This window comes from Gallinula chloropus (assembly GCF_964237585.1).
Source record: "Gallinula chloropus genome assembly, chromosome: 4".
Lineage (NCBI taxonomy): Eukaryota > Metazoa > Chordata > Aves > Gruiformes > Rallidae > Gallinula > Gallinula chloropus.
This window is the reverse complement of record NC_140088.1, coordinates 71,152,472-71,178,239: the sequence shown is the minus strand read 5'-3', so window position 1 is coordinate 71,178,239 and position 25,768 is coordinate 71,152,472. Positions and strand designations below refer to the sequence as shown.

The 25,768-nt window shown below is 45.2% G+C and overlaps 1 protein-coding gene across 1 annotated transcript in view; it reads right to left on the bottom strand.

Moving 5' to 3' along the window:
* ARHGEF38 (Rho guanine nucleotide exchange factor 38) overlaps nucleotides 1-23,933 on the bottom strand; it is a gene marked incomplete at both ends in the record, with an annotated part of 34,993 nt that extends 11,060 nt beyond the window's left edge. Inside the window, 6 exons of the mRNA XM_084263745.1 lie at nucleotides 471-670; nucleotides 5,097-5,114; nucleotides 8,086-8,233; nucleotides 12,686-12,809; nucleotides 15,294-15,484; nucleotides 23,738-23,933. Coding sequence (XP_084119871.1) covers nucleotides 471-670; nucleotides 5,097-5,114; nucleotides 8,086-8,233; nucleotides 12,686-12,809; nucleotides 15,294-15,484; nucleotides 23,738-23,933 — 877 coding nt within the window. The remainder of the gene's footprint in view (nucleotides 1-470; nucleotides 671-5,096; nucleotides 5,115-8,085; nucleotides 8,234-12,685; nucleotides 12,810-15,293; nucleotides 15,485-23,737) is intronic.
* Nucleotides 23,934-25,768: the final 1,835 nt, after the last annotated feature.

Sequence of the window (25,768 nt, the reverse complement as noted above, 5' to 3'; positions counted from 1 at the left end):
CTCACAGGGATGGGCACACAAATATGAAACCATTTGAGAGCAGACACTTTGATGTCCCTTGCTGTAATCTTGTGTGAAAACGCCTGTGATGATGAAAACCCTGTTATCAATCAACAGTAGCCTTGGGAAGAGTGAAGTTAGGGCTTCAGTGTGGCGAGTCTATAAGCAATACTGCTATAGCTGCATCTTAATTATTATCAGTGTTTGCAACTGCATTACGGACAATGAGCTTGTATATAGCATGAATTCTTTCACATTTTCATATTTCTGGAGCCACCAGTCAGGTAACATATCTGGCTTAAGACAAGTGGCATTAAGGCATGTGTTACCTTTTGGAAACCCAGTGCATGACACAAGTTGGGTAGCCTCAGCCAAAACTGGTGTAGGGATACAGCTAGAGTTAAAACCTCTCTTGTAATTGTCAGCCCAAACTTACAAAGACAGAAGAACTCACTGTGCCTTTTTCTTACCTAAATCTTTCCTTCTTTTAAGTTCATTGATGTTCATGTTAATGTTTTTCATAGCCAGAAGGGCATCTTGTAGCACTTGGTGGTCAGGGTGACAAGCAGGAGTTGAATTCAAGAGCTCAGACAGTAACAAGGGGTATTTCATCACCCGTTGCACTGGTTTGATCATCAGGGATCCCATGTCCATTAGATTTGGCTTTCCCCTATAATTTATACCCAAAAAAATAAATGTCACATAAGGAGAACTCCTTTAAGACAAAAACTTCTTATTCCTGTCTAGTCATTGAAGCTGCTGCCTTTTATATCCTTCACTTTAGCTTTCAACTGCAGAAACTATCAAAACTAGAGCAGTGCTTTGGACTGACTCATAGAAGTGCAATTACCACGCAAGTCAAAAAATAAGACACATCTGTCAGGGAACAGGGGCTGTTGCAAGCAAAACCCTCCTCTCACCCCCTCAGTGAGAGCTGCACACTGGGCCCGAGATTGCTCTATTCTCAGCGACCTGCCAGACTGTTGCTTTAGACGTTACCTCTGAAACTGGCCCACTCTGTCTGAAGGTGTGCAGGGTACAACTCACACACCACAACAGCCAGGAAGGGAGATGTAGGTGGAAGAACAAGTAACAGGAAGTTTGAGGAACGCGTGTGAGCGGGGCTATTACATCCTGCTCTGGCCCCTCCGGCTTAAAGTTGCAACATCTTCCTACTGCCAGTAACAGTGATGCCTGTTCAGGGCAGCATCCCTTCTCACAGCATCTCACAACTCACCACAGCCACCTGTAAGCTTTACTGGCTTTTTCCTTGTGGTTTTTCTTTGCTGGGTGCTAGTAGGTTATTTCTAACAATGCCTGAGCTTCTGAAGGGTACCAGATCTGATCCGGGATAACACTGACCATACAGGACGTTCATCCAGGCTTGATCCAACCTACTGGATGTCCCCTTAACAAAGGCAAAGCGGGCAGCAGCCTAGGGTGGCAGAAGGATGAGGGTAAGGAAAGTCACAGCTTCCAGCGCAGGCACAGAGAGACACTGCGGCTCCATGATCGATGCCACTGGCTTAGCAGGGGCAGGGAGCAGCTTCCACAGGCACCCAAGTGGCTCAAGCCATCAAAGCCACATGAGCTCTCTGGCCCCCTGTGCAAGGAAGTTATGGACAGCTGAATTTGTGCTCCAGCCCTGCTCTTGCTCACACTTTCTGGGCTTGAAAAGGGAAGGTTGTGCAGTTTGCAGGACATCACAACAGCCTGGATGAAAACGTGAGGGCAGGACTGAGCCACACACGCCGCCTTTACCTTCCACGTAGCTGGTAGAAACATGGGGTCTCCCCAAAGTAGGGAACACCAGGTGGCCAAGCCCTAGGGCCAGGGCCAGCCAGCCAACCTCTACTGAGGCACCAGCAGCACGACACGTGTCCATTGTCTCTCCTCATCGCAGCACACTCCTGAGCAAGTCAGGCAACGCTCTAGCACCAGTGCTGGCATGAACTACTGTGACTTCCAGACCTGCCCCTTGAAACTTGAGTGTGAGCTGCTGGTAACAGTGTGAAAGCAGGTGAAGCAGGGCAGGCTTTGCATTTGTGTGCCTGAAAATGCTGCTTGAGAGGGGAAAAGGTTGTTTCACTAACTGTGCAAGAGTTAATAGTAGGTGAAGAAGAATTTCTGCATAGGGAAAGATGGAATAATACAATGTAGAAGGAAAGTACAAAAACCAGAGAACAGCAGCTTGGTTTTGCTGGCTGACATCTATTGTTTTGTGCAGCAGGAAGAGTAAAAGCAGGGGGGAGGGGGGCTTTCATTCCCACTTTTATATGTATAAAAAGTACAAGAGCCAATCCTTACTGCTGACTAATTAACAATTTGAATGCCTTTGAGAAGAGACATCTGCATATTTAAACCATCTCTCTTGCACAGGCGGTATCTGTAAAAAAGTTCTGCATGAAAAAAATTAACAGTAGATGCCTTTTAAGGCTTCTTGATGTCCCCAAACCTTCTCATCATTTCAATCCCCCTCATTTCCCCTGTATCCTACATTAAATATAGAGAGCTATTTTCCCTTCTTTCAGCTTCTGGCAGCAATAATGAAAAAAAAAAAAAATCTGAAATTGTTATTGTTTTCTCTGAAAAGCCCCATGAATGCAAATCTATAAAAGCTGCTTCATGAATGGAAAAATCTTCAAGTGTCTTCTCTCTATACAGTTGCACTTTGGACAGCTGCCCAAGTGATAAACAGCCCTCTGTTCGCATATCTGCATGACACAGTCTTGCAATATGGTTCGAGAGATAGTAGGTTTGTTATAAGATAATGACTCCCTGGGGCACTAAGTGCCACAAAGTTCAACTCATCTAATTCTCCCCAGCAAGATTAGTTGACGATAGCCACTCTCCCCAGACGAGCCCCGTTTGCAGTGCGCCCTGTTAGGAGGCACCCGGCCGCCAGGCAGGACACGGCCTTGCCACACGACTGAAACAGGCGAGGAACGGCTTGTGACATCTACTGTGCAGAAAATTAAGTTGATAATTCATTCGTGATGCTGCTTCAGCCTTTCACTCCACGTTGCTGTGAATTTAGCAAGCATTCTAGGTCATATGTAGCTGTACCAATCTCAGCGCAAATTGTTACCGTAGCTCTGCAGTAAATGCAGCTGAACTGCAGTGAGCTTCACTGCGTACCCTTCCTCCCTCCGCCCCACAAAAGAGAGTCACAAATGCAGAAAGAGTCCCACCCATTTAAGAAACACATGGTGGTGAGCTGTGCAAAGGCAGGCAATCTGGCATTTAGTTTGAATTGCCAGCAGCAAGGCCCAGCAGCAAGCACGAGAGCCAGGGTGGTACAGCAGAGCTGAGCCCTGTGTGGTGTTCAGCGTGGCAGGTTTGAAATGGTGTGTGTGCATCATGGGCTGCAGCACGACTTAAAGTCTCGGGCTTCATGGTTTAGGCTTCATGGTTTGCTGTGTGTGAGTGCGTTTTAGTACAAGACATGCAGGGCAAATAATTCACTGCACCTTAAGACTCCCATGCAAACCCAGGGAATTCACTGAGGCTGCACAGTCGTTTAAGCCGAGCAGAATTTAACCTATCGAGCTGCTAGCAAAGGGCAGCACTGTCTGGTATTTATGTAATTGTTTTCTTGATCATGCTTGAATGAAAAGCAATCTGAGAGCAGCAACATCACAGACCATTCGGGTGAGTTATGCTGTATTTTGCAGTTCAACGTTAACCATATTTTTGGGCACAGTCCTGCCCAAGGGCTGCCAAGACTCTGGAACCTCTACACTGAGTTGCAGGCAATGGCACTTCTGAGTACCATGCTGGTCAGCAGGGAAGGCAAATGCCACCACAACGTGCAAGGTAGCCAAGCTAAGGGATGGTCCTGCAGCTAAACCTGGCTCATCACACTCTGCTCAGCTTTGTACGAGCCAGTTTAAGCTCAGAGTATGAGTTATATCCCACACACCAATGGAAACTGTTTGAGGGAGAAACTTAGGCATTCATTTCTGATAGGGTTACAGTTACACAAGGCAGAGCAGCCAGGCCTGTACTATCTCTAGATGTGCTGCTGTCTCACCCGATCTTATTGTAACTCTCTGGATATTTTGTTCCTCTTGGAACCCTGCTCTGGGGATACAGGAGTACACAAGCATGCCCCTTAGCAGAACAAAATGCAGAAAAACTATTTCCTAGCATAGACTAAAGCCTGAAAAACTTCAACTGTAGAATTTCAACATGCAAATCTTTCAAAGTGCAATTTACACTGATCGTATTCATGATGTGCAATTGACTGTCTGATTAACAAATTCTCTGGCTTTGCAGGTGTTCCTCTCCTGCCAACGCAGAGCAGGCTTGCTCTTCTTTTCTCTGTTAACATTTCTGCTTGGGGTTGCAATCATTTTTTTCAGTTCAGCTAACCCCTCCTCTGACCTCTTCCTGCAGGTGACTTCAGGAGATGCTGCATTTCAATGATCCCAACCTGCTGGATGTCCAGAGACTGCAGCTGTGATAAACTCTTCTTTGCAGCTTTCTGAAGATGTCACATTTGGCACAGAAGTCCACAGGTTATTGGTGGCCAGCTGAGTATTGTGGCAAAGTGCCACAGTGACCTTGTTCTTTCCTAATGGTCTTCCAGACACTGTCAGAGGGAAGATCCTAAGGAAGACTTTTCATATAGGGCTACCAGGGCGGTTGTCACCTTAAAAATAGCTTTACTTGTGAACCTGTCCTGTATTGTAGCAGGTCTACAGAAGCCTATGCACAGTGCTTTCAGAGCACCTTAATTTCAAAGACTGGCACTATGCTGCTCCTGAGGACCTCAGAGCTCTCTTAAGCGAATCTGTAGGACATCAGGGGGATAAAGGGCTCCAAATGAATCAGCAACCAAATTAAGTAGCTTCATAAACCACAAGTTTTGAAAGGTATTGGAAAGGTAGTGCAGTGGTAATTAGAAAACTAGACAGGCTTAGGTAAATTAAAGCTGAGAGTCTTTATCACATATGTCTTGGAGAAATCTATGGGTTACACTGACACAAATGGTTTGTGTTCTTAAAATTTCCACAAGTAGTTTTAAGCATTCTGAAGAAAAATTAAAGGTATTTTAAATATTCTTTTACATGTAAGAAAGGTATAGTACTTACTCTTCCTCATATATCTTTCTGCAAAAGAGAAGAAAACAAAACATATATTAGATTCCTCCTAAAAGGATTTATACAGATCAGGGGCCAAATTCTCAGATATACTTCAGTGACACAGCGCAGCCATAACTGGCAGCTTATCTTAGGTTTATGGCTGCTGTGTGCCAGCAGGACTGCACAAAACAGCCAGAGGGTACTGGTGAATCTAGCCCTATATCATTTTGAAAGGACAGCCCCAAATGAGAAAGGATTGTCAGAAACCTGGCTTTGGCTATAAGACCCAGTCTGGTCCTAACACTGTTAGAGAAGGAAGTTTGGGTCACTGTACTAACAATGAATACCAATCCTTAACACAAAAAGTCAAATTAAGGATGTTATATTTACACTTTACATACATTCCCATCTACTCCGTTTAAATGCATTTCTAAATGAGAAAGAATATATTTCAGCCTTTTAGGATGTAGAATCAATGAAGCTGTTGTGGGTTTTGTAGGCTACACTTCAACTTCAGAGTAAGATGGTCTTGATACATGTGCTGCAAGCAGCCAGTACCTACAGTTGTGGTTTGGAAACATGCAAACATGAGCATAGCACATTTTTGTTAGGGTATGAATTCACTCAAATGCAAGGGAACCAAAACGTAGCTCCAACTCTGTGTTAGGTATTCCTGACAACCCCACCATCAGCCAGCACTTCCTGACTGCCTGCACTCATCTCCTTGCCCACCGGTGCCTAACTGAGCATCTGGAAGCTGGTGCTTTCATTGCTTCTGCCCTGTCAGCACTTTGCATGCTCATGCCAACCCTCTGTCCCTGTAACAGTTGACCAAGCTACTTCAGGCTGAAAGCAGAGCAGGTAGCTGCCAGCATCCTTTCAGTTTTGCCAGCTGCATTCCTTTGGCTAAGCTAGCACACAACAGCCCCAGTTTGCATAAGTGCTGATGAGACACAGGACTCTCAAAACATTTGGATTTGCACATCTCCAAGGCACACACCTACATTTTGGGGTGGAATTTCCCCTTGTCAGTCAACAGGAGTAATAGGAATCTCAGCATGGCTAATTAAATCTGATTTGTCTGTACAGATGTGCAGAGTGCCTCTCTCAGATTGCTCCTGATATCGAAGTTGTTTCTCACATGGCAGATATTTCTCAGCTGAGGAACTGAAGCCCCTAGTAATGTTTGCCCACTTTATTTTTTTATAAATGAAACAGCATTCTTTCCAAGGCAAAACCCAATTTTTTAAGAAGTAAACATTTTTCAAGAATAATTCTCATCTGCCCCTGTGTTTGTTACATCTCACAGTGGTCACAGCCTATAACTCATTTTGTGAAAATGCTGAATAATTTTCTTCCTAGGGCAAGTATTCTCCAGTCAGTAGTGACAGGTTCAGGTGACCACAGCTCTGCATTTGAGTCTGCACGTTCAGGTTTTATATTTGAATTGGCTGCAATCCTTAGGCAATGGGAAAAACCACACCGTAGTATGCATGAACCAGTGCTTTCCTTCACTGGTTCCTGTTCAAAGGCTAATCAGGGGAAGAACAGACAAAACAAAGCTTTGTTGTGAGGAAGGCTTTGTCTGTTACTTCCTGCTAGCAAAGGCTACAATGGCTCAGCACAAGGTATCTTTTCTCTTCACAAATCCCAGCTGTGATGTTGGACCAGGAGCTCCTCTTGCTGGCTCTGGAATTCAGGTGGTGGCATCCACCCTAGCATGTACGTGGACACTACCTTTTGTCTTTATTTCCTTCCATGTCCCTTTGCCTCAGCAGCAGGGACGAGTGAATGACAGTAGCGGCTTCTCTTGATTAGCCGGAAAAGAATATTGTAGGCATCAGCAAGAAAAACACCCCCTTAAGGGAGGTACTTGGCCATCCATTTGACTGAAAGCCTGAGATGATATGAAAATCTATTTCTGTCAACTTTCAGGGTAGCTAAAGCTACCCTGCACATACACTTAGTTACATATTTAATAACTGGACATGTTGCACAAAATAAGCCTTATTTTCAACATAACCTGTCTTCAAAGGGAACATTTCTCTTTTACTGTTGTTAATATTTTGTTCTACCACTCTTTCCAGATTTCACTTGGACACACTTCCCATTTCCTAAGTCTTAACACACCTCTGTGGACCGCTCATTAACTGGGGTGTGGTTGAAATATCTGTTGGTGCTGTACACTCCGTTATTTGTGACAGCCTTACATGTCTCCTACGCAGCATGAACCTTTCCCAGAGCTGGAGGTAGGCCTCTGATCTGGAAGACCATGGTCTGTTCCCTCCTTACAGCTCTGTGTGACCTTTCAGGAAAGGGAGGGGTCAAGAGGACTTATGAGTGGGAAGAGAAGGACTCTCCATGGAGTGGATAAGCTCATTCCTGCAACTGGCTGCTGGAGGAAGCCACGCTGGAGGAAAGATGTATCCATTATTCTACTGTATCCCCCAGTTTATGACATGTTTCCCTGAGGGGCTGGCACTGGAGGTGATGACACAAAGCACTTTCCACTGGTGAGACCTGACAGCTCACTCCAAGGCTGATAACTCTCAGACACCCCCATCATGGTGGGCCCAGCACCGCCCAGGTGCTGCAGATCTCTGAGGCTTTGCAAAAGGGGCCCAGTATGTGTGAATAATGCCATTACAGGCTATTTTAATTCAAGCAACAGAATTGCTGAAGAAGGGGGCAACATGTTTCCCAGGGCAAGGTGTTCCCAATAGCCCATGACATGATGCAGCATTTTTTTGCCAGTATGGGGCACTGAAGCTAAGGGAAGAGCAACCTTTCTTGCGCTATTTTTGGCCATCTTAGAGAGAAAGAAATCTAATCATGGCCCCTGGCTTGTCATCTTTTCATGAAAGCAGCATAAGCCAGAGCTCCCAGCAAGCCTCATAAAACTCCAGATTTACAGGGGACCTTTCATCTACATCCATTTAAAATGCTCCCTGCCAGGCAACTGACTATGGACGGAAATCATCATTTGAAAAGATCTTACTTTAAGGACTGTACACAGTGTCTTAAATGCTGCTTCAGTTCTTCATCCTTTTCATAGGATTCCAGCATGGTGTGTGCATCATCGTGGCGATAGCAGTAGATTTTATATGTGTCTTCTAGTGGGCCTTTAATCTGCAAGAACACTTCCCCTGTTAAGGAGAAAAACAAAGCATGTCAAGCCAGACAACGGCATCTCAGAAGGAGTTTTATTATTCCACCACATTAGCCGTGAGCTAAAAAGGCTGGCTTCTACTTTACTTCCCTCAGAAATGATCTTGCGTGTTTATGTGCATTATTTATTACATGTATTTCTCAGCTGCTCATCTTTGTCATACCCAGGCACCATTATATCAGTGTTAATGCACAAAAATTCCCTCAGGAAAAGGCATGAAATCTCTATGCCTCGCGCCCCTTCATGCACAATCCCCCTAATTCACTGCCCTAGCTTAATGCCCCTTCAGTGGAAACCTCACAGGAGAGCTTAACTGTTAAGGGGAGACCATTTTTGTGTCGTGGACTGGCAGGAGAGATGAATGTAAGCCTGTTAATTTTCCTTTTGCCCTTTTTTTTTTTTCCAACTGAATATGAACTTAAATGGGTTATAACAGGAATAACGACTCTATTTCCCATTAGCCATTTCACTTTTATCTGTTTTGCAAAATCCTGAAATGGCAATTGTTATGGCCTAGAATAGAGATTTTTCTTCGCATGACAGAAAAACAACCTCCACCCCTCCCCTAATTAAATAAAACCACTGTGTATTACAGCCATTTTTATATAGCATCTAGGTTTATCTACAACTGAAGGGGGAAAACACTTTGATTTCCAGTACTCCACACCACCATTTCCCCCACAAAGAACAGTTGGGAATTTTAGAGGCACTAATGTAGTCCTGCACCCATTTCCCAATTCATACTGCTGCCTAATTCTCTCAGCCTAAAACTCCTGTGTCAGTTTCTGTGTATGTAGGAAATACTATCTGAGTGGGGAAGGCACGCTTCATCTTTTCTGCCGAGATATTAATTGGGTTCTTACACCCCTTTGCAGCAGTGCCCTGATCAACCCCCTTGGAAGCGCACATAATAAACAACAGCAGCGGTGAAAACTCCTGTCTCAGGCATTTACTGAAAATTACCTCTATGTGGCAATCAGTCCAATGTTTTACAAACATTCCTGTTCAGTTACAGCAATGATTATTAAAGTTAAAAGCCAAACACCCCATTAATTGGGAGCTCTCTGTTCATTCACAGAGCGAGCGCCAAGCTGTCAGGCATCCGGCGTGTTTCATCCTGACCGGAGCGGGCTGTTTCATAATACATCGCATTGAACCGCTCCGTCTTAAAGTGAAAAACGATTCAGTTACCACAGTAACACAGCTCTGGGTTTTTTCCCCTAGCAGCGAAGGTTAACTGGGCTGTCTAATGCGGGTTGGTTTCAAGGTGCGAACAAGGGAATAGCAATGACGGAGCTAAGACCACGCGAGTTCATTTCAGTTACTGCGAGGCCACCGTCGGAAAGGCACCAGCATCCTGTGCTTAAATGCTCTTTAGCTGTCTGCCTGCTCTCTCTTGTGCTTAAAGCTAATGCTGATGGCAACCAACGCACACTGCATCCGGGCTTACCCATGAACTCTCTGTACAGGCCTTTATTAGCCAGCGGGGTAAGGGGAAAGCTTAACAAGCTTTCTTGTGATCCTGCTCCCTTGGCCCCTGATTCTCAGAGATGCTGAGCTCTCACAGTTTCCACTAAGTTTAAGCAGAGTTCCAGGTGCTTAGCATGGCCTGTACTATGCTAAGCCCTCAAATGAGGTGACGTTTTCAGTAGCAAAAATGCAAGCTGTAGACTGACAGCTCGTTTCAGTATCTACTAGAGGCTGGAAATTACCATTCCCTTCTCCAGAATGAAAAAGATGAGCAAGATTCGTTCACTGATGTATTGTGCCACAATGACAGATACTTCCGTTGATGCTCAATGATGAGAAAAATTATGTGCTGATTTCACGGGTAGGGCCTTTTAAAAGCAGACTGATTTCTTAAATCTAAAGCCCTTCTTGGTTCTGAGCCATATGGAATGAATCAGATGAGCTTCAGGCACATCACTGCAGGAGCTTGCTTTATGGACCAAAACCACATTGTATTTGGGCACAGCTTTAAAAATATGGAGTCTTTTGCACACTCTGTTAGAAGCAAATCTACCTGATATGTCTTAAGTGTGGTGGTGGTCAGTCTCTAAGAGCAAATCCTAGGAAGAAGGCTTGAGTGACAGAATTAGTTTCCCTGTGTGGCTGTTAGTGCTGCTTCCTGTGTGGACAGCAGTAAGAGAGAGAGGAAGGAAGGGGTCTAATAGCTAAAGCCAGGCTAAGGGTACTAAGTCTTCATATTCCTCCATACACAGTATCCAGAACAGAGAGGAGAAAAAATAAAGGAGAGAACTAGAAAGGTTATTTAACCTCAGTGGCATGTAGCATCAGATCAAGCACCACAAAAGGTCCTTCTACATGAGCATTTTAACTCAGGTTAGTTAGGAGAAGGGCTTTTGAAGCCAATCTCTCAGTAGTCCTCATCTCCCATTCCTTGCCTGTGTGGTGGAGCTGTCACAACACACAAACTGGATCTCTCTGCGGACGGTAATTACCGGAAGACACACTTCAAGGACACATCTTCTGCACTCCAGCTATAAAGGGCATCTCTCAGCGTACAGGAACAGGCTACAGTCAATCTGAAGTAAGACCTCTTGACAGGTAGTCTGGATCCCAGGTCTATAGCACCAACTGTTTCACTCTACAGGTTTGCTACAACTGGACATTAATACTTGTCAGTGGGAACATAGCATAAGGTATGGAGAACACAAGAAAAAACTAGAAGTGAATTCGAGCAACCACTTTGTTTTGGTTTCAAAACAAAGAATTAGCAGTTCTCCTCAACCTCACCATGACCGGGCTGCCTTCCCAAGTAAGATAATTCAATGAAAAACTATTAAATATCATAGACATGATAGAATGTGATCGGTGTGTCAAACGGATTCTCAGCTTGCTTTTTCTGTAGACTGGCTTTAACAACTTTTATACTGATTATGAAGTTCCTGAAGACAAAATTATCCCGTTGCTGTACTTTTAAAGGATGACAAGCTTACTAACTTTCTGCTTATAGTGATGCAATTATTCTCCTCTTGTCTCAGCCTTTGGAAGAACATCTCATACCTTACTTGCCAACTTATTCTCCAAAATGATTTAGTCAACTTTGTGATCCACCATCCCATACATTTTCATGGTTCTTTGTCTGATTCTGGAGAAATACACCCTAATAGATGGATGGAATTGTTTGTCTTTACTTCTGGATGTGGCAGGGAACTAAAAGGATGATTCTCTTGGCTGTGAGAAAGGCACTTCCTGCTAGAATAGAACATTGCTTATTAAGGGCATGACTCATCATGATGCACTTTTACTGAAACACTGCCAAACAACACAGTTGCATCAAACTACGTTAAGCTGTTGCCTTGGCAAACCAGATTAAGACGTGCTAGGATTAATACTTTTCCCAAGCCTCATATGCTTTAGTGTCATGTTTCTCAGTCAAATGGCACCTGGTAAGTTTTTACCCTGTTATTTGCAAGAAGAGGGATCCTTTCTATAACATGTCACCTGTGGAGTGGTCAGTTTAGGGAAGAAGGAATCTCTCTGACCTCTAAATCATGGCTGGAAGTTTTTTTAAACTAAGGTGGCTGACTTTGCACTGAAGCAAATGAAGAATTCTCACCTGATCCCTTAAGGGGAACTGAAGAAGCAGTTACAGGAGAGCAGATGAGTAGTAACTTGTTAAATCTCTATCTGTGCCAGAATGTCAGGTGAGCAGATCACAGTCTTAGCGTTCATGACCTGACCTGCAGAACGTGTGGCTGTTGTGACATACGTGGGGGCAATTCATTTGCTGAGAACAGCCACGATCCCTGCAGGCATTGCTGCACACAGTCCCACAAACAGCTTCTCAGGTACAGCTCTCTTGCCATTACACCCCACGTCCCTGTTAGGCCTCAGCCACCTCAGATTAATTGCATTGTCAGTAGAGATGTTTACAATGTTGGAGGGGGTAGGGGTGTTGGGCTGTTATTATTTCAGTAACTTTTAATGCTTTTTTTGAATGGTACAATTATGAGCATGCAAAATAAGAATCGGTGTAAGCCTGAGCAGTTAGGTAGGCAATGTCAAATAAGATGAAAAGGTTATTATAAGTATATGGCATAGCTCAGCACTGCAGTTTTTACTTATGTTAAACCTTCTTTTCCTCTCCTCTCTTCCCTCTCCTCTCTTCTCTCTCCTCTCCTCTTCTCTCCTTTTTTCCTTTCATTCCCTTCCTCCCTTCTTTCCCTTCCTTCCCTCCCCTTAACATCCACATAGATGGAAAAAGAGCATCATGATCATATAAGTACATCAGAGCAACTGGACAGTTTTCCCATGTTGTTCGTCCGGTGTCATTACAGACAGCTCATAGCACATTAGCCTCTGGGAGTGGTACCAGTTAAGTCTGATGGGGGTAGAGGACAGGAGAATGTTATGTTTATTCTTTCTTGTAGCTTTGCAGAACTCAAGAGGACAGTAAACATACCGATTATTTGCATGGGTGGTTCCACATCTGTCGTGGCTTCTTCCAACAATGACAGCAGTTTGGCCGATACTTGATGGACCAATTCAATGTTGCTAAACAAGCCATCCACGTCAAAGCGAGCAATCTAATGGAATACAAATATTAAGTGGCTACTGATGAAGGATAAAGAAGGACATTGTGTATTACAGACCTTCTCTTGCTATGGCCTGACTATTCAACACTCCAGGAAGCACCACTTTTGCAAAAGCTCATGTAAACATCCTCCTTGTGACTTCAAGGACGTATATACAGTTTTTAGGTTAGTATAATATGGTCAGTGCAGTTAACAAAGGGCTTGTTATCAAATGCTTTTAACCTTATTTTGAACTATTCCTAATCTGAAGGTGTTTACCTAAGAAGGAAATAAATATTATCATCTGAATAAAGAAAAGATCCTTAGCTGGCTTTAAAATGTTTGTTTACTTTCCCCCTGAGGAAAAGCGTAGTTGACAGTGGGTCTGATTCCCCCATTGCTAACAGAGGCTGCTACATAATCTGAGACCTTGGCGCTTTGGTTTCAGCATCCAGGTACAAAGACTTCCAGATGGTGGTACCATTGTAAATTAGTTGCTCTATAAATCAAAAAACCCCAATAAAGATCATATAATTTCCACTAAAACAAACACATTTACAATTCTGGGTATTACTATGACATAAGAGCTTCCTACAGAGCCTGGGTGCACAACATGGACTTCAGTGAACTGCATCAATTAACACCAACAGAAGATTTGGTTTTGTGTCCCTATTTATGTTAGAGCAAGGGAAAAATTTCTCAGACACTTTTCATGCAGCAGCTACTTATTTCCTTGCACAGCTGGGCAATAGTTAATATTCTGGGACAATTGGAGATAGCCAGTGGTAATGTGCTAATACTAAGAACAAAAGCAAGAATGATTTTGACATCCATATAGATGCCCTCTGAACATATCTCTCCATTAGAAGCAGAATTGCTGACTTACATAGCAGCTTACCAGATGCCAGAAGGATCAAACTGCATGCTATTGTAACAGAGTCAGGAATATATTTTAAGTACTAATGCAGTTAATTTCTTTGTAAGTGTTATAAGGGCTAAAACATGCTTTATCCTTTCGGAAATATGAACCAGATTCACTGCTAGGTCAGTTTTCAATACAGTAGTTTATCCAAGAACTAGCCTTAAAACCATATCACATTCTTGAAAGCCTTTCAAAAACGCAGAGGTTATTAAGACAGTTATAATATCTAAATTACTTTTCCTGTGTACTTCTAGCACAGGACTTTTGACCTAGGCTTCAGCACAATGCCTACATAGTGTTTGGAACTACGCTGTGCCTGGACACTTGCACACATTAATACAGTGACAAAGGGCAGAATCAAAATGTATGTTTTCATTTGGCTGGAAAAGAGCAGAGAAACACAGCACACTTGTCAAAAAATCTCAGCAAGCTCAGCCAGGGAATACTCTTGCTCAGTGCTGGCCAGGCTGAGGAGGAAGCCAAGTGGAGACTATTTCTAAGTGGATGTCAGTGAGAAGGAGGAGGAAGTCAAGAACTCCTTAAAGTTATGCCAGGAGATGCCAGCTTTTCGAAAACAGGTTGGAACAAACTCTGACAGAGTTTAAGAAAGAAAAAAGGTCTTGAGGGGCTGCAACAGCACAGGCTTCAGCTGGCCACAGAATTTCCCAAAGAGGCGGTGCCAATGTCATCTAACAACACTTTGACCCTTGCACCTGTATTTTGCCACCAGTTTCATAAGGAGCCCTACATACCAAATGCTGAGTTCAAGGTCTGTTTAAAATTAGGCTTTTTCCTGCATTAGCAGCAGATGTCATTTGTGCAGCATCTGTGAACGCTGTGTTGCAGGCCCCACAAATACGAATCTTTCTCTGGACAACCTCTTCTATTCTCAGCTTGTGGCTGCATAATTTTTCTACAAATTGAAATACTGTTAAGGAAATGGTGCTCTTTGAAGTCTCAGCTGAAAAAGAAAATGGGTATCATTGGCCTAATAAGATCTTTTGCCTGCAAGATGGTTTATGAGACTTCCTTCTTAAATTTACCTTTTCTGTATAGAATGCAAATTTCTGAAGTGCTCACTGGGCTGTCAGGCATGGTATTTCTCCACCACAGGTATATCTCTCCTGTCTAAATGGCTGGATTAAGTTATCTTTATGACAGAATTTAACCTTGATGTGGAAGTTTATGCCATTCCAGGTTGTTATCATGGAAAATACTTAGGTTTATTGGGTTTTATTGGCTTTTGGAGGCGCCAGTAAAGGTCTGTAGGGGCAAGTACCAGGGGTTATGATTACCAAGCAGTATGGAGAGGCGGGAGCTGCTGTTGCAGCCCACAAACAGGGATATAGCATCCCAATTTCCCTCTGGGCAAGTAGCTTGATGCAGGCTTTGTGCAAGTGCAGGAGCCTTTCTGACTTCACGCTCTGCTCACTAGAAACCTGGCATGGCCCTTTCAGGAAACCTGGCTCCAAACCCACTCCTGGCACCTCGACACTTCTGCTCATGTTATCTGCAAGGAGAAAGTGAGTTGAGACCTTGACTGTCACCGCTTGTCCTCTGCCCCCGGCGCTCACCTGCTTGTTTCTCAGGGGCTGAATCACTTCCTTGATGCAGAGATCCAGGTCGCTGATATAGTCTTTCTCTGTCTGCATGAGTTCCGTGATGATTTTCACCCTCTTGGCCATCATGCGCCTGCTGACTTGTTCTTCGTCCTCCTGTGGTGAAGCGGCAGGGGTTGAGGACCCCGCCTGTGGGGCCATTTTTTCTGTTTAAAAGAGGGAGAATTTTGAGGAGCATCGTGATCCCATGTGCTCACCCAGCTTGCCCTGCGTGATTGTGGGTGAACATTACCAGCAGTTGCTGGAAACTCCAAAATCACCTTGGGGAAGAGGAAAAGAAGCATAAGAAATGGCAATCCCAAATCAGACAGTGTGTCATCCCACCTCCCTCCTCCAAAAGTAGATGCAGGTTTGGCGAAGGAAACCATCTGTTTGGTAATAATGGAATAAACCATCACCACCTCCCCCAGCTTCGATGTGATGTATGTGGGCAGAAATTTTCCATGGAGCACAGGAGAGTCTGATCCTTGTCACACTGGAATTCAAGGGTAGCCGATGCCCTTCTACTCCTCTGAAAACACAGTCTCAGTCTGACATCTATTATGATTTGGAGTAAGGGAAAAAACATGTCGCTGGGGAAGACAAAGGCTGTGTTTACCATAAATAAGCTTCACCAGAATAACCTTTGCTCTGTACGATGATGTAATGTTGAGTTTGTTCAAGGGAGACTGAGAGCTGTAGGTACTAGAAGACAGACTCTCAAATGAAGGCAATATTACTAGTAATGACAATGAAATCTGTAATTCTGATTTAAAAGATTTCTCTGAAAGAGGCAAAGGAATTACAGGAGAACACAGGAAAGCCTTTAAGGATCAATAACAAATATTTCTTGCAACAAGAGAACACTGGGATCAAGGCCATCTTTAACATTTTCCTATACTTAAGACCTGAATATCTGTTTTGTTCCACATACATGGAAATACAAGCGAGTCTTCCACACACAGGAAATTTATGTATGTAACAGGGCTTGCACACAACCTACTTATCCTTAATGATGGTTTTCCCTTTCGCTGGTTCATAAGCCAGCCTCCAGACATCCATATCAGCTATACAAAGGGCACTACATTTTACCTGTGTACATTGACAACCTGTATTTTTTGTTAGGAAACACACACACACACAAAACTGTTTCAGAGGCTAGTCTGGTGTTTTTCTGCTAGCCACAAGATGGTGCAGAGCACCAACAAAGACGGACATGTCATTGCCGTACTCATCTCTGCATTACCCAGGTCGAGCTTTGACAGCACGAGCTGTTATTGCTCAGTGGCAAAGGACAGGGATCTCTGCTGAGGATCAGACCGCTGCGCCTCCGTGTCAGCTTCTTGTAGCGAGCGTGCTGTATAATGAGGCAAGAGCAAGCACTATCTGATGCTTTGCTCGCTGATAACCAATTTGGATCTGTTGCAGCTGTTTGAAGAGATTGTCAAGGGGGAAGTTGTGGGCACTCCAGTGGGCGTCGAGCAGCGTGCAGCTCACCCGTACAACAGCAGACAAGGCTGTAGATGATAACCTGGAGCTGGACTTGTGGGAGGACCAAGCAGCTTCCAGGAGAGAGGGCTCTGAGCCATCTTCTGCTAAGGGCTGTAAAATGTTGTAAATCCAATGTATCATCATCCCCAACCCCTTCTACAATTATGCTGACCACTGGTATTCAGAAAGGACAGTTTTGTTATTAATCCTTCTCCCCTCAGGTTTCCTAGTGACACTGATGTGACCGCAGTTATTGTTTTAAATAGCTGCTTGTGGGACTGCACCTCTGCCTCAGTGTCTCCTCTCCACAATACTTGGTCTATCCAAAGAACTTAAAGCTGAATCTTGCCCTAGTGGGTCCCTGCCAGTGTGAGAGCAGGGACTGCAGAGGGGCTCACACTGCTGCTGAGCCAGTCTGCCAATGGTGCTGTGTGCTGGACAAAACAGATTTTGCCCTTACTTCAGTGAGGAGGAGAGTTAAATTGGTACCAGTATCACTCCATGGCTCCCTCTGAGCAATCATGCTAGGGTTGCAGACTGAGGCTGCCTCGTGTGCTGTTTATGTGCTAAAACAGCAGGTACTGTTTGGTCTAAAAACTTAAGAGTATGTAACCACACTTAAATAGTCACACAGAGGCACATGAAAATTCCATTTCCGTTGCAGTTCTGTATAGAAATCAGCATTTTTCTTCAGACTGGGTGTGAAAATGTTTGCGTGCGTGTGACTATGTGAGAGTTCAGGGTGACTCCTGAGACAGCGAAGAGAGGACCAGACATCCTGGAAGATCTCAGAAGCATTGTTTTGTCTCAGATGCAGCACCCTTATGATACTAGGTGGAGCCTGAAAGTAAACAAAAGATGCTGTGGAAAAGAACTTTCTAATCTCTTATACTGGTGGCAGGGGGAGGGCATTACGTGAGCAAAGTAAAGCCACTGTATCCCACTTCAGGCTGGGAGCCACAATCCCTCGAGAGGCTGTTCTTTCAGCTTATGTCATTACATCGCCCTGATCAAATTTGATTCTTGAATTATGTCAGGGCTCATCTATTATCCTTATTGCATGATAGATAATAACGCCAGAACAGAACAACTATTCTCAACAGAAAGAAATAACCGTGAGAAATATCAGGTAGATGCTGTTTCCTTACAGAAAACATGTTTTTTAATAAATGTATCCTTTTGTTAAAAATAATATAATTTTTCATTTTCACTCAACACATTCACTTTTTCATTTCAGGCATGTCTGTCTCTATAGAATGCAACGGCAAGATCCTGAAGTGATGATTATAGCCAGAACCTGTGATTTCATGTTCAGCTGATTGCTTTTGACCAGTTTGAGAACAGTAGTAGCTTGCTGAAATCCTTGTGGAGTAAGTGAAAGTTTAAAGAATGCACAAACAACAAGTGCATATCTGAAATATAAGCAGACTCATTTCTACCTGGTAATGTGTACCAGCCCCAGAAGGGTGAGAGAGTATTAGCAAGAAGAGACATTGCTGAGGATTAGCCTTTAGAGTAAAGGATTTGGCTTGGAGTTGCCAGGTTTGGAAAAAAGAAGGAACTGTCTGTTGAATTGTTTATTATGGACAGTTGCATCTTAAGACCAGTTTACAAAAAAGTACTTTTAGAAGGAATACAAATGTAAAGGAGAAGGTAATGTTTGCAGTTGTTTCTTTGGGATGCCAGTTATCTGTAGGAAGACTTTGCTTTGGAGAGGAAGGTGATGACTTTGTTTTCCCAGATGTGCACTGAAGTACACAGCTCTAGTTGCACATAGGGTCACTATGGGATGACAGGGACAAAGTCTTACACAAAGTTTCTTGCAAGCCTGAAGCCTAACAATATCCCTCAGGTGGAGACATCCAGCAATGCAACAAGAGCACAGAGGAACAGAGCATGCAACATGCAAATGCAGCAGCTGTCCTCTAGGCCCAGGAGAGGTAGGTGCTGGGGGATCCACAGCAAGCCACCAAGGGGCAGCCATAGCAGGCTTGCAAGATCTCTGTGTGCAGATTTCCCTAGCTTGCCCACCTAGAGAGTGAGCAGCTCCAAGAGGTCTGCTACGTCCACCCTTACTCCCAGGCAAGATGCTCAGATTGGATATTGGGGGTGGAACCTTGGGGACAGGACCCAGGTTTCTGCCCATCTAACATTTTCCATCTGGAAATGAAGGCACAGAATACAGCAACAAGTACAGTTATGTCAGTGCACAGAGTGAGTAACAGGCAGCATTTGGGGAACACCAAAGGAACGCCAAGATCTGCGCTCACGCTGTGCACATAGGAGGATTTTGCCTGGCACAAGGGAGCAGCAAAGGCATAAGTTATCAAAGTATAACAAACAAATCACAGCATTACTGTGTTTTCAATTGTGAAACCTGAGCCTCATACCACCCTGGATAAAATTACTACTCTGTGAAAGCAAGTCCTCAGATAGCCTGTACCCTCAGATAACCTAGCTGTTACACACGGGAATGTACACGGCTTTTATCAGCTGGATTTGGGAACGAAACGCAGGCGGCCAAGTTCAGACACTGCTGCTGTGGCAGCTTTCCTCTTGCCCCTCACATCTCCCCTGGGACCGCGGCCTCAGCCCTGCCCGTTATGCTCCTGTTTCCACTGGGATCCTTGGGAGTGAGGGAGCCTGAAATGGGAAAGGATGGAGTGTCCCACTGTGTGCAGGAGAAGCACATCACACTTGAACTTACAAGGAGTTTTAGTCCTGATCCCCTTGAGAGGGAACACCTCACAGGGGTGTCTCTACAGTTTTGCACCAGAGTTATTGCAGTGCCACAATACAGTGCAACCATGGCAAGAGTCAGACCTGCTGACCTCTGCTTTGGGCATGAGACTACAAAAGGATTGGGAGAGGGTTGTGAAAAACACCTTTTTTTCTTTGACTGGCAGGGGCACGTAACAGCAGCATTGTTCAGGAGCGGGTTTCTCGCTTACAGCTCCAAGTCAGACAGGCAAAAAGCCTCTTTTGTGAGCACAGGAGAACACCACCGGCCAGAATGACCTTGCACCAGCCTTCCTGGGCAACAGGTTCGCTCATACGATCTCCATCAGGGACTTCCTTGCAATTAGGTCATTCAATCTTTGATCATTTTTCTGTTCCATAAAGTACAGAAAATATTTACATTCAACACGCAGGTTCTTTCTTCCATTCCTTGACAGCAGACTGCTTTAATTATACGTGTGCTGACAGGACTACAGAGAGATCCCATGTGACCACAGTGGAAAGGAAGAAAGCTTATCATCAGGTGACAGAAGAATGCCCTTATTGTTAGCGCCAATACTTACAAATAAACCTTTCAGTGTGTCATATACCGGTATAAATATACCACTCCAGTGGCACTGAGCTAATACGTTAATAAAGTAACCACGGAGGAAGGGTCGTATCTGAATCGCTTCCCCTGGGACACACGTGCCACAAGGTTGTCATGGATTAGCTGTACGAACTGTGAGCTGTGACCCACACCACCAGGTATCCCCATAATACGCTCAGAGAAGGATCCGTAAACCTCCTCGGGTCCTAGGCTTCCTTGGTTGCTTCGGCTGCCATTACTAGTCATGCAGCAGTGACTCCTGAGAGTCCTAAGCCACGCAGCAGGACTTGACTGTGCTAAGTGCTGTGCAAACATGGTGGCACAAAATGGATTCTGCTCCAAACAGATGAGCTCACTTGTCCCAACCTGGCTGCCACTGAATTAAGTCCCGGGAATTACTCCAGCATTATCACAGTGCAAGTTAACAGAATTAGATCCTGTGAACTTAAATTTGCACAGGAGAGAATAGGAGTATTTGTTAGGTTGTGATTTCTTGGTACAGAGCACGGGGCAGGTATTTCCACCAAGCCATCTCCTGCACTCCAGGAAATAAATGCGGACTTTTGCTCCTTACTGCACTTCAGCAAACCAGCCACTCCAAAGATCAATACATTTTGCAGTGAAATAGGATATTACCTGCATTGTAATCCATGGAAAGTTAATGAGTAAGTGCAGCGCAAAGCAAATAAGGAACTGGGGAGAGGCGCGGGGGATCTTTGCTCCTGGCGGGAGGTGCAGAGACGCTGTGTGCATGGGCAGCCCGGGCAGGCAGAGGCCGGGTGCTCTGTGGGCAGGGAAGAGGATGGGATGGAGGAAGGCACCCTGATTGTCACGGAGCGAAGGGGGATGAGTTGCCTCTGACTGGGCTTTTGTATAGGAAAGGATAGCAACTTTTCAGGAAGCTGTGTCATTTCGTAGGTTTCTGCATCAATTCTGGTGTTGGTTGTTTCTCATAACTACAGCAGACACAGAAAAAACGTGCAATTGGGGGTTCAGAGACGAGCTCTGAGGCAATAACTTTGCGGCTGCGGTGTGATCAGTCTCACTGTGTATTACAGGTATGACACCCCTGCATTTTAAACTGAAGCACAAGCAAATCATTTAACCACGCAACTGACCCATTCACAACCAACGTTACAAGGGAGATAATATGTAAGAGATTGGTATGACAAGGAGTGTTTTCAAAGCATGTGTTGTCTCGCTGAACGATGCAAATGCTATTTCTGATTCCTCCTTGAACCCCACCATTTTCTGCAGCTCATTTTTCACACCAAACACAAGTTTGGTGTATGATTATTATAAAAAAGAAAGCCAACAATCTGTCCAAAACCTGACAGTGAACTGTATTTTAATTTCCTCTCCGGGTCTGACCTTTCTGGTTGATAGCATCTATCCCCATGAAACATCGTATCTTAATCTGCCCTGATTTTGCAAACATCAAGCAAACTTTTCTCCTCAAAATACATAAGGCACCCGCAGAATGGAAGCTTTAGGTTAATTCAGAGGCTGATCCCGACACTAATGCAATACGTGGATATTAATACATTTACTTTTACAGGTGCAACTGACAGATTTTCACTGCAGAAGGGAGACCCAACTCCTACCAGCTAGACAGCTACAGATGATACGCTTGAAAATAGAGCTGCTAAATACCACCTTGTGCCTTTGCTTAATGATAGTAGGCAGTTCATTATTCCTCTTGGAAGGACATACGTGCACAATCTAATGAACATTGAGCAGAGCACTGTATAGAAATATCACTGGAGCCATGTTTTTGCTCTTACAGTGACCCCAATAGTATTTCTGCATCCACAAGTGCAAGTGAATGTATATTCCTTAAACCCATTCTTCCCTCTTTAGAAAAGCGATGCTTCTATCCAGATGATGGAGAAGTATGGAAAAAATATATATGGCTGGATTAAGGTATTTCTGAGCTGAGTTCTGGATGAATGCATGCTTGTACCATGAGCCTGACGTTTGATAGCAATCGCTTTATTTTCCCCTCCTGAAAAGGGGCTGCAGGCACTTGGTTATCTCCCAAGATGAGCTGAAATAGATGCACTAGTGCTTGCCAAGCTCTTTGAGAATATAATGGTTACTTTGCATCTTGTTTCCTTTCTTAAAAAGAGCAAAGCCAGGAGGTGTTACGTGGCCATTCACACCAGATAAGGTATTGAATAGATGTATCTCCTATAATAATTAACAATGAAAATGCTTTCTTGTGCTTTTAATGAATCCTTAATTTTAAAGTGAAAAACACTTGCAGAGGTTTGCACCCTTGACAATGCTATTGTGTTCATGTTTGTAGACTTACAGAGCAAACCACCTTGATTACCCTGGAGATCTGGGTGGCAGACTCCCTTTCTCACTCTTTATGGAAAATATTTTGGATTCTGTATAAAACAGCAAAACTTAAGAGAAATCCAAGGGCAGAAACTGAATTCTCAGGAGTTTTTATGCTTTTATGCCTGACTGCTTGCTGGCTTGTTTTGGGGTTCTGTTTGTTTATAGGCTTTTACTCCGGGAGTGATACTTCTAGCACACGCAGCTGTGCTTTCAGTGTATACTTCAGAGGTACTGGAAATGGCGGGGGAGGGGAGGGAGAGGAGTGGAAACTGCCTGGTATCTGCTCAGAGAACTATATAAAGTGCACAGAGGACTGGAAGGGCCCTCAAGAGATGTCTCACCCGTGCCTCCCCTTGCGCAAATGAGCTAGCACACTGAGGTAGGCACTGGTGTAAAGACATCTTGGTCCCTGTGCTTGCCTCGATTGCCTGCTGCTAGCAGTGATAGGGGTCCTGCAGCCTCTGACTCGGCTTCCCAGCCCCGCTCATGTCGGGGGGGTCCCTTCTGCAGGGTTTGTTCCTGTCCTACATGTCTTTCTCTGTGCTAATACCAACCACAGTTCTGCTGGCTGTCTGTTCGAAAACATTTTAGCAGGGTACTACAGAAAGGAGGGGCAACAAAACATAGAGCCTTTCTTATAATTCACATCGGAAGCAAGTGCAAATTATGACCGTTTGCCTGACCTGGTGATACATGACAGACCGTTTAGGTCACCAACAGATCTGGGTTTTCTTACCAAGAATGAAGAACTCAAAAGTTCTGTGCCAACAAAACCAGTTCCCTCACCCTGGAGTAAGCTGCTTCACATCCAAGCACCAGTGAGAGAAATGAAGGACATAAAAGCATACAATCATCGCACATCAGCAGCACATTAGGTCTGGGATCTGTATGTCATTATCCAGGCATATCTAGCTCACCAAAATTTGATCCAGATCAGGCCTTGGCACACAGAATCACAGAATGATAACCAACCATTTCTTTATCTTCAGACTGTAAATGCGCCACATAAGAATTTCTACTGATTTTGTATTTTCAGTGTGAGGACAGGCAATTTCTAATCCAACATAAAGCCTACAGGTACCTTGTACACCCTGGGGAGCAGGGAGCATGGGTGCTCACTCTAGCTGTCAGTACATGGGAGCAGAGGACTCCCATTCCCTTCTGTACCTCGAGGCTGCAGCCTGGAGGGTGTCAAGGTACCACCCTGTCCCAGAGCATCCCTGGCAGCGGAACACCAAGCAAGCTTTCCCGGTACCTTGTAACTTCTGGCTGTACTCTGTCCTGTCCGACTGACTCCTCCGCAAGGTGCTGTGGTCCCCGGCGGCAGTGGTGCTGTCCACCACAGGCTCTGTCCTCCTCCTCTCCCCCATGTACAGCTTGTTCCTCAGCAGAGCCAAATTCCTCCTCCTGCCTCCCACGCCTTCCTTCCCCGGACAGTCCGTGCTGGCCATGGCCAGTCTTGCTTGGTGGTGCTGGCCGCAGCAAGGGCAATAGCTTAATTTTTAGGGAGGTGAACTCGCTGTCCTGGTGAAGGCCGGTTGCTTTGGGCTTGGTTTTGGAGCAGTGCTCCCCAGGGCCTCGGGCTCAGTCACCTGTGCCGGAGCGGCTCCACCCCCGGGAAGCTGACGCCCCAGGCAGTGTTTGCATTCACCTGCCTTATGTGCAAGCACGCCTGGCTGGGCGGTTTCAGAGCCAGCCCCAGAGCGCAGCCATTCACGGCTCCTTTCCCTTCTCCAGGGTAGGATCCTCACCCCGCCGCGGGGTCGTGTATGTGGTACCCCGAAGCGGAGTCTCATCCTTCCAGCTTTGCTTGGGTCGTCCCTGCCCTGCGCTAGCAGAGAGATGCCTGAGTGCAGCAAGGCATGGACACACTTTCATCAGCCACCTTCCTCTCTGCACACCTTCCTCTCCGTACTGCCGGGGCAGTGGGAAGCAGAGAGCAAAGCAAACGGGAAGGGAAAGCCAGCCACCACCTTGATTCTTTCTCCTTTCCCAGGACTAGTGCCCAACCTGCAGCCTGCTCAGGACACCAGCTCCTAATGTATTGAATTGCATCTGCCAGGCTCCTCACCCCACCAAGAGGTGTAGCCTTCAGGCTGGAAACTCCTGATCTACAGGTTTGAAGGCAGCTGCATCCCCCAACACAGGAAAACGAGCTGGGAGGGAGATGGGAACCCCTCCAGGAGGTGGTAAGCAGCTTGGAGCTGATGTTTGTCTCAAACGAGTCCTGCTTTACACTACACACAAGAGAGGTGACACAAAAGCCTGCCAAGGACCCTCAGAGCCTTCCGTAACAAATCACACTGTGCTCTGATGCCTGATGAAGCAGACAGCAAAACTCGGCTCATCATACCTCTGGATTGGCCCCTGAAAGGGATCTTATTATCCTGTCTGTCAGCAATGGCCTCTGGCACACAGGCACTGTCTAGTGATCCTCCGTAGCGCCAGTCTAATCAAACTCATGTTAAAACAGCAGGAGCTGCTGGCATCTAAGCTTGGACCGGACTTATCCTGGGAAGAGCCCCAACATCCATCAGCAGCAATCACTGCCGCCGCTGTCATGCCCACCCCTGCAGCCCTGGCTGCCCTAGGAAACGCCTGGTGGGAGCCCCGTGGCGCAGCCTAATCGGTGTCGGCCTCACGCACGCTTACTGCCACAGCATCTGCCAGGGACACGACTAACGCTCCTCTGACACACGCTGGCGGAGTGTATTGCATTAGCACTGCCACGCTGCGTCCCCCAAGGACCACGTAGTCAAAAACAACAAGCAGGGATGCAATGGAATAGCGTAACCTCATTTCCAACTTTTTCTTTAAGAAGCTGGTCCTGTGACACAACCTCCTGATCAAAGCCCCTTGTATCGACCCAGCCGTGAAAGGAAAAGGTTATGAAACTGTTAAGCAATTTATTACGTCAAGTTGCAGCACCATGCCAGTGCTGCACAAAGTGTCCAGCCCAAACACAGCCTGGCAGAGGAATTAAGCAGTGAGGGGGATACTGGGAAGACTGTGCTCGCACACAGAAGCCATGTATTACGAAGGCAGTTCACGTTACGTCCCTCCTCCTCTTTGATAATCCCTAAGAAACTCTTTGTTTTGCAAGTTCAACCACAAAAGTTCCTTGAAAAGCAGCACAGTGGTGACATCGGGAGACAGACGGGTGACACCCTTGTGACAAGCATCAAACCCCAGCAACACGTAAACAGATTAAGGTGGGAGTTGAGGGAAATCAGTCACCCCATTTCCTTACACTGGGGACTTCCTGAGGGGTATTTTTTGAAGCAAT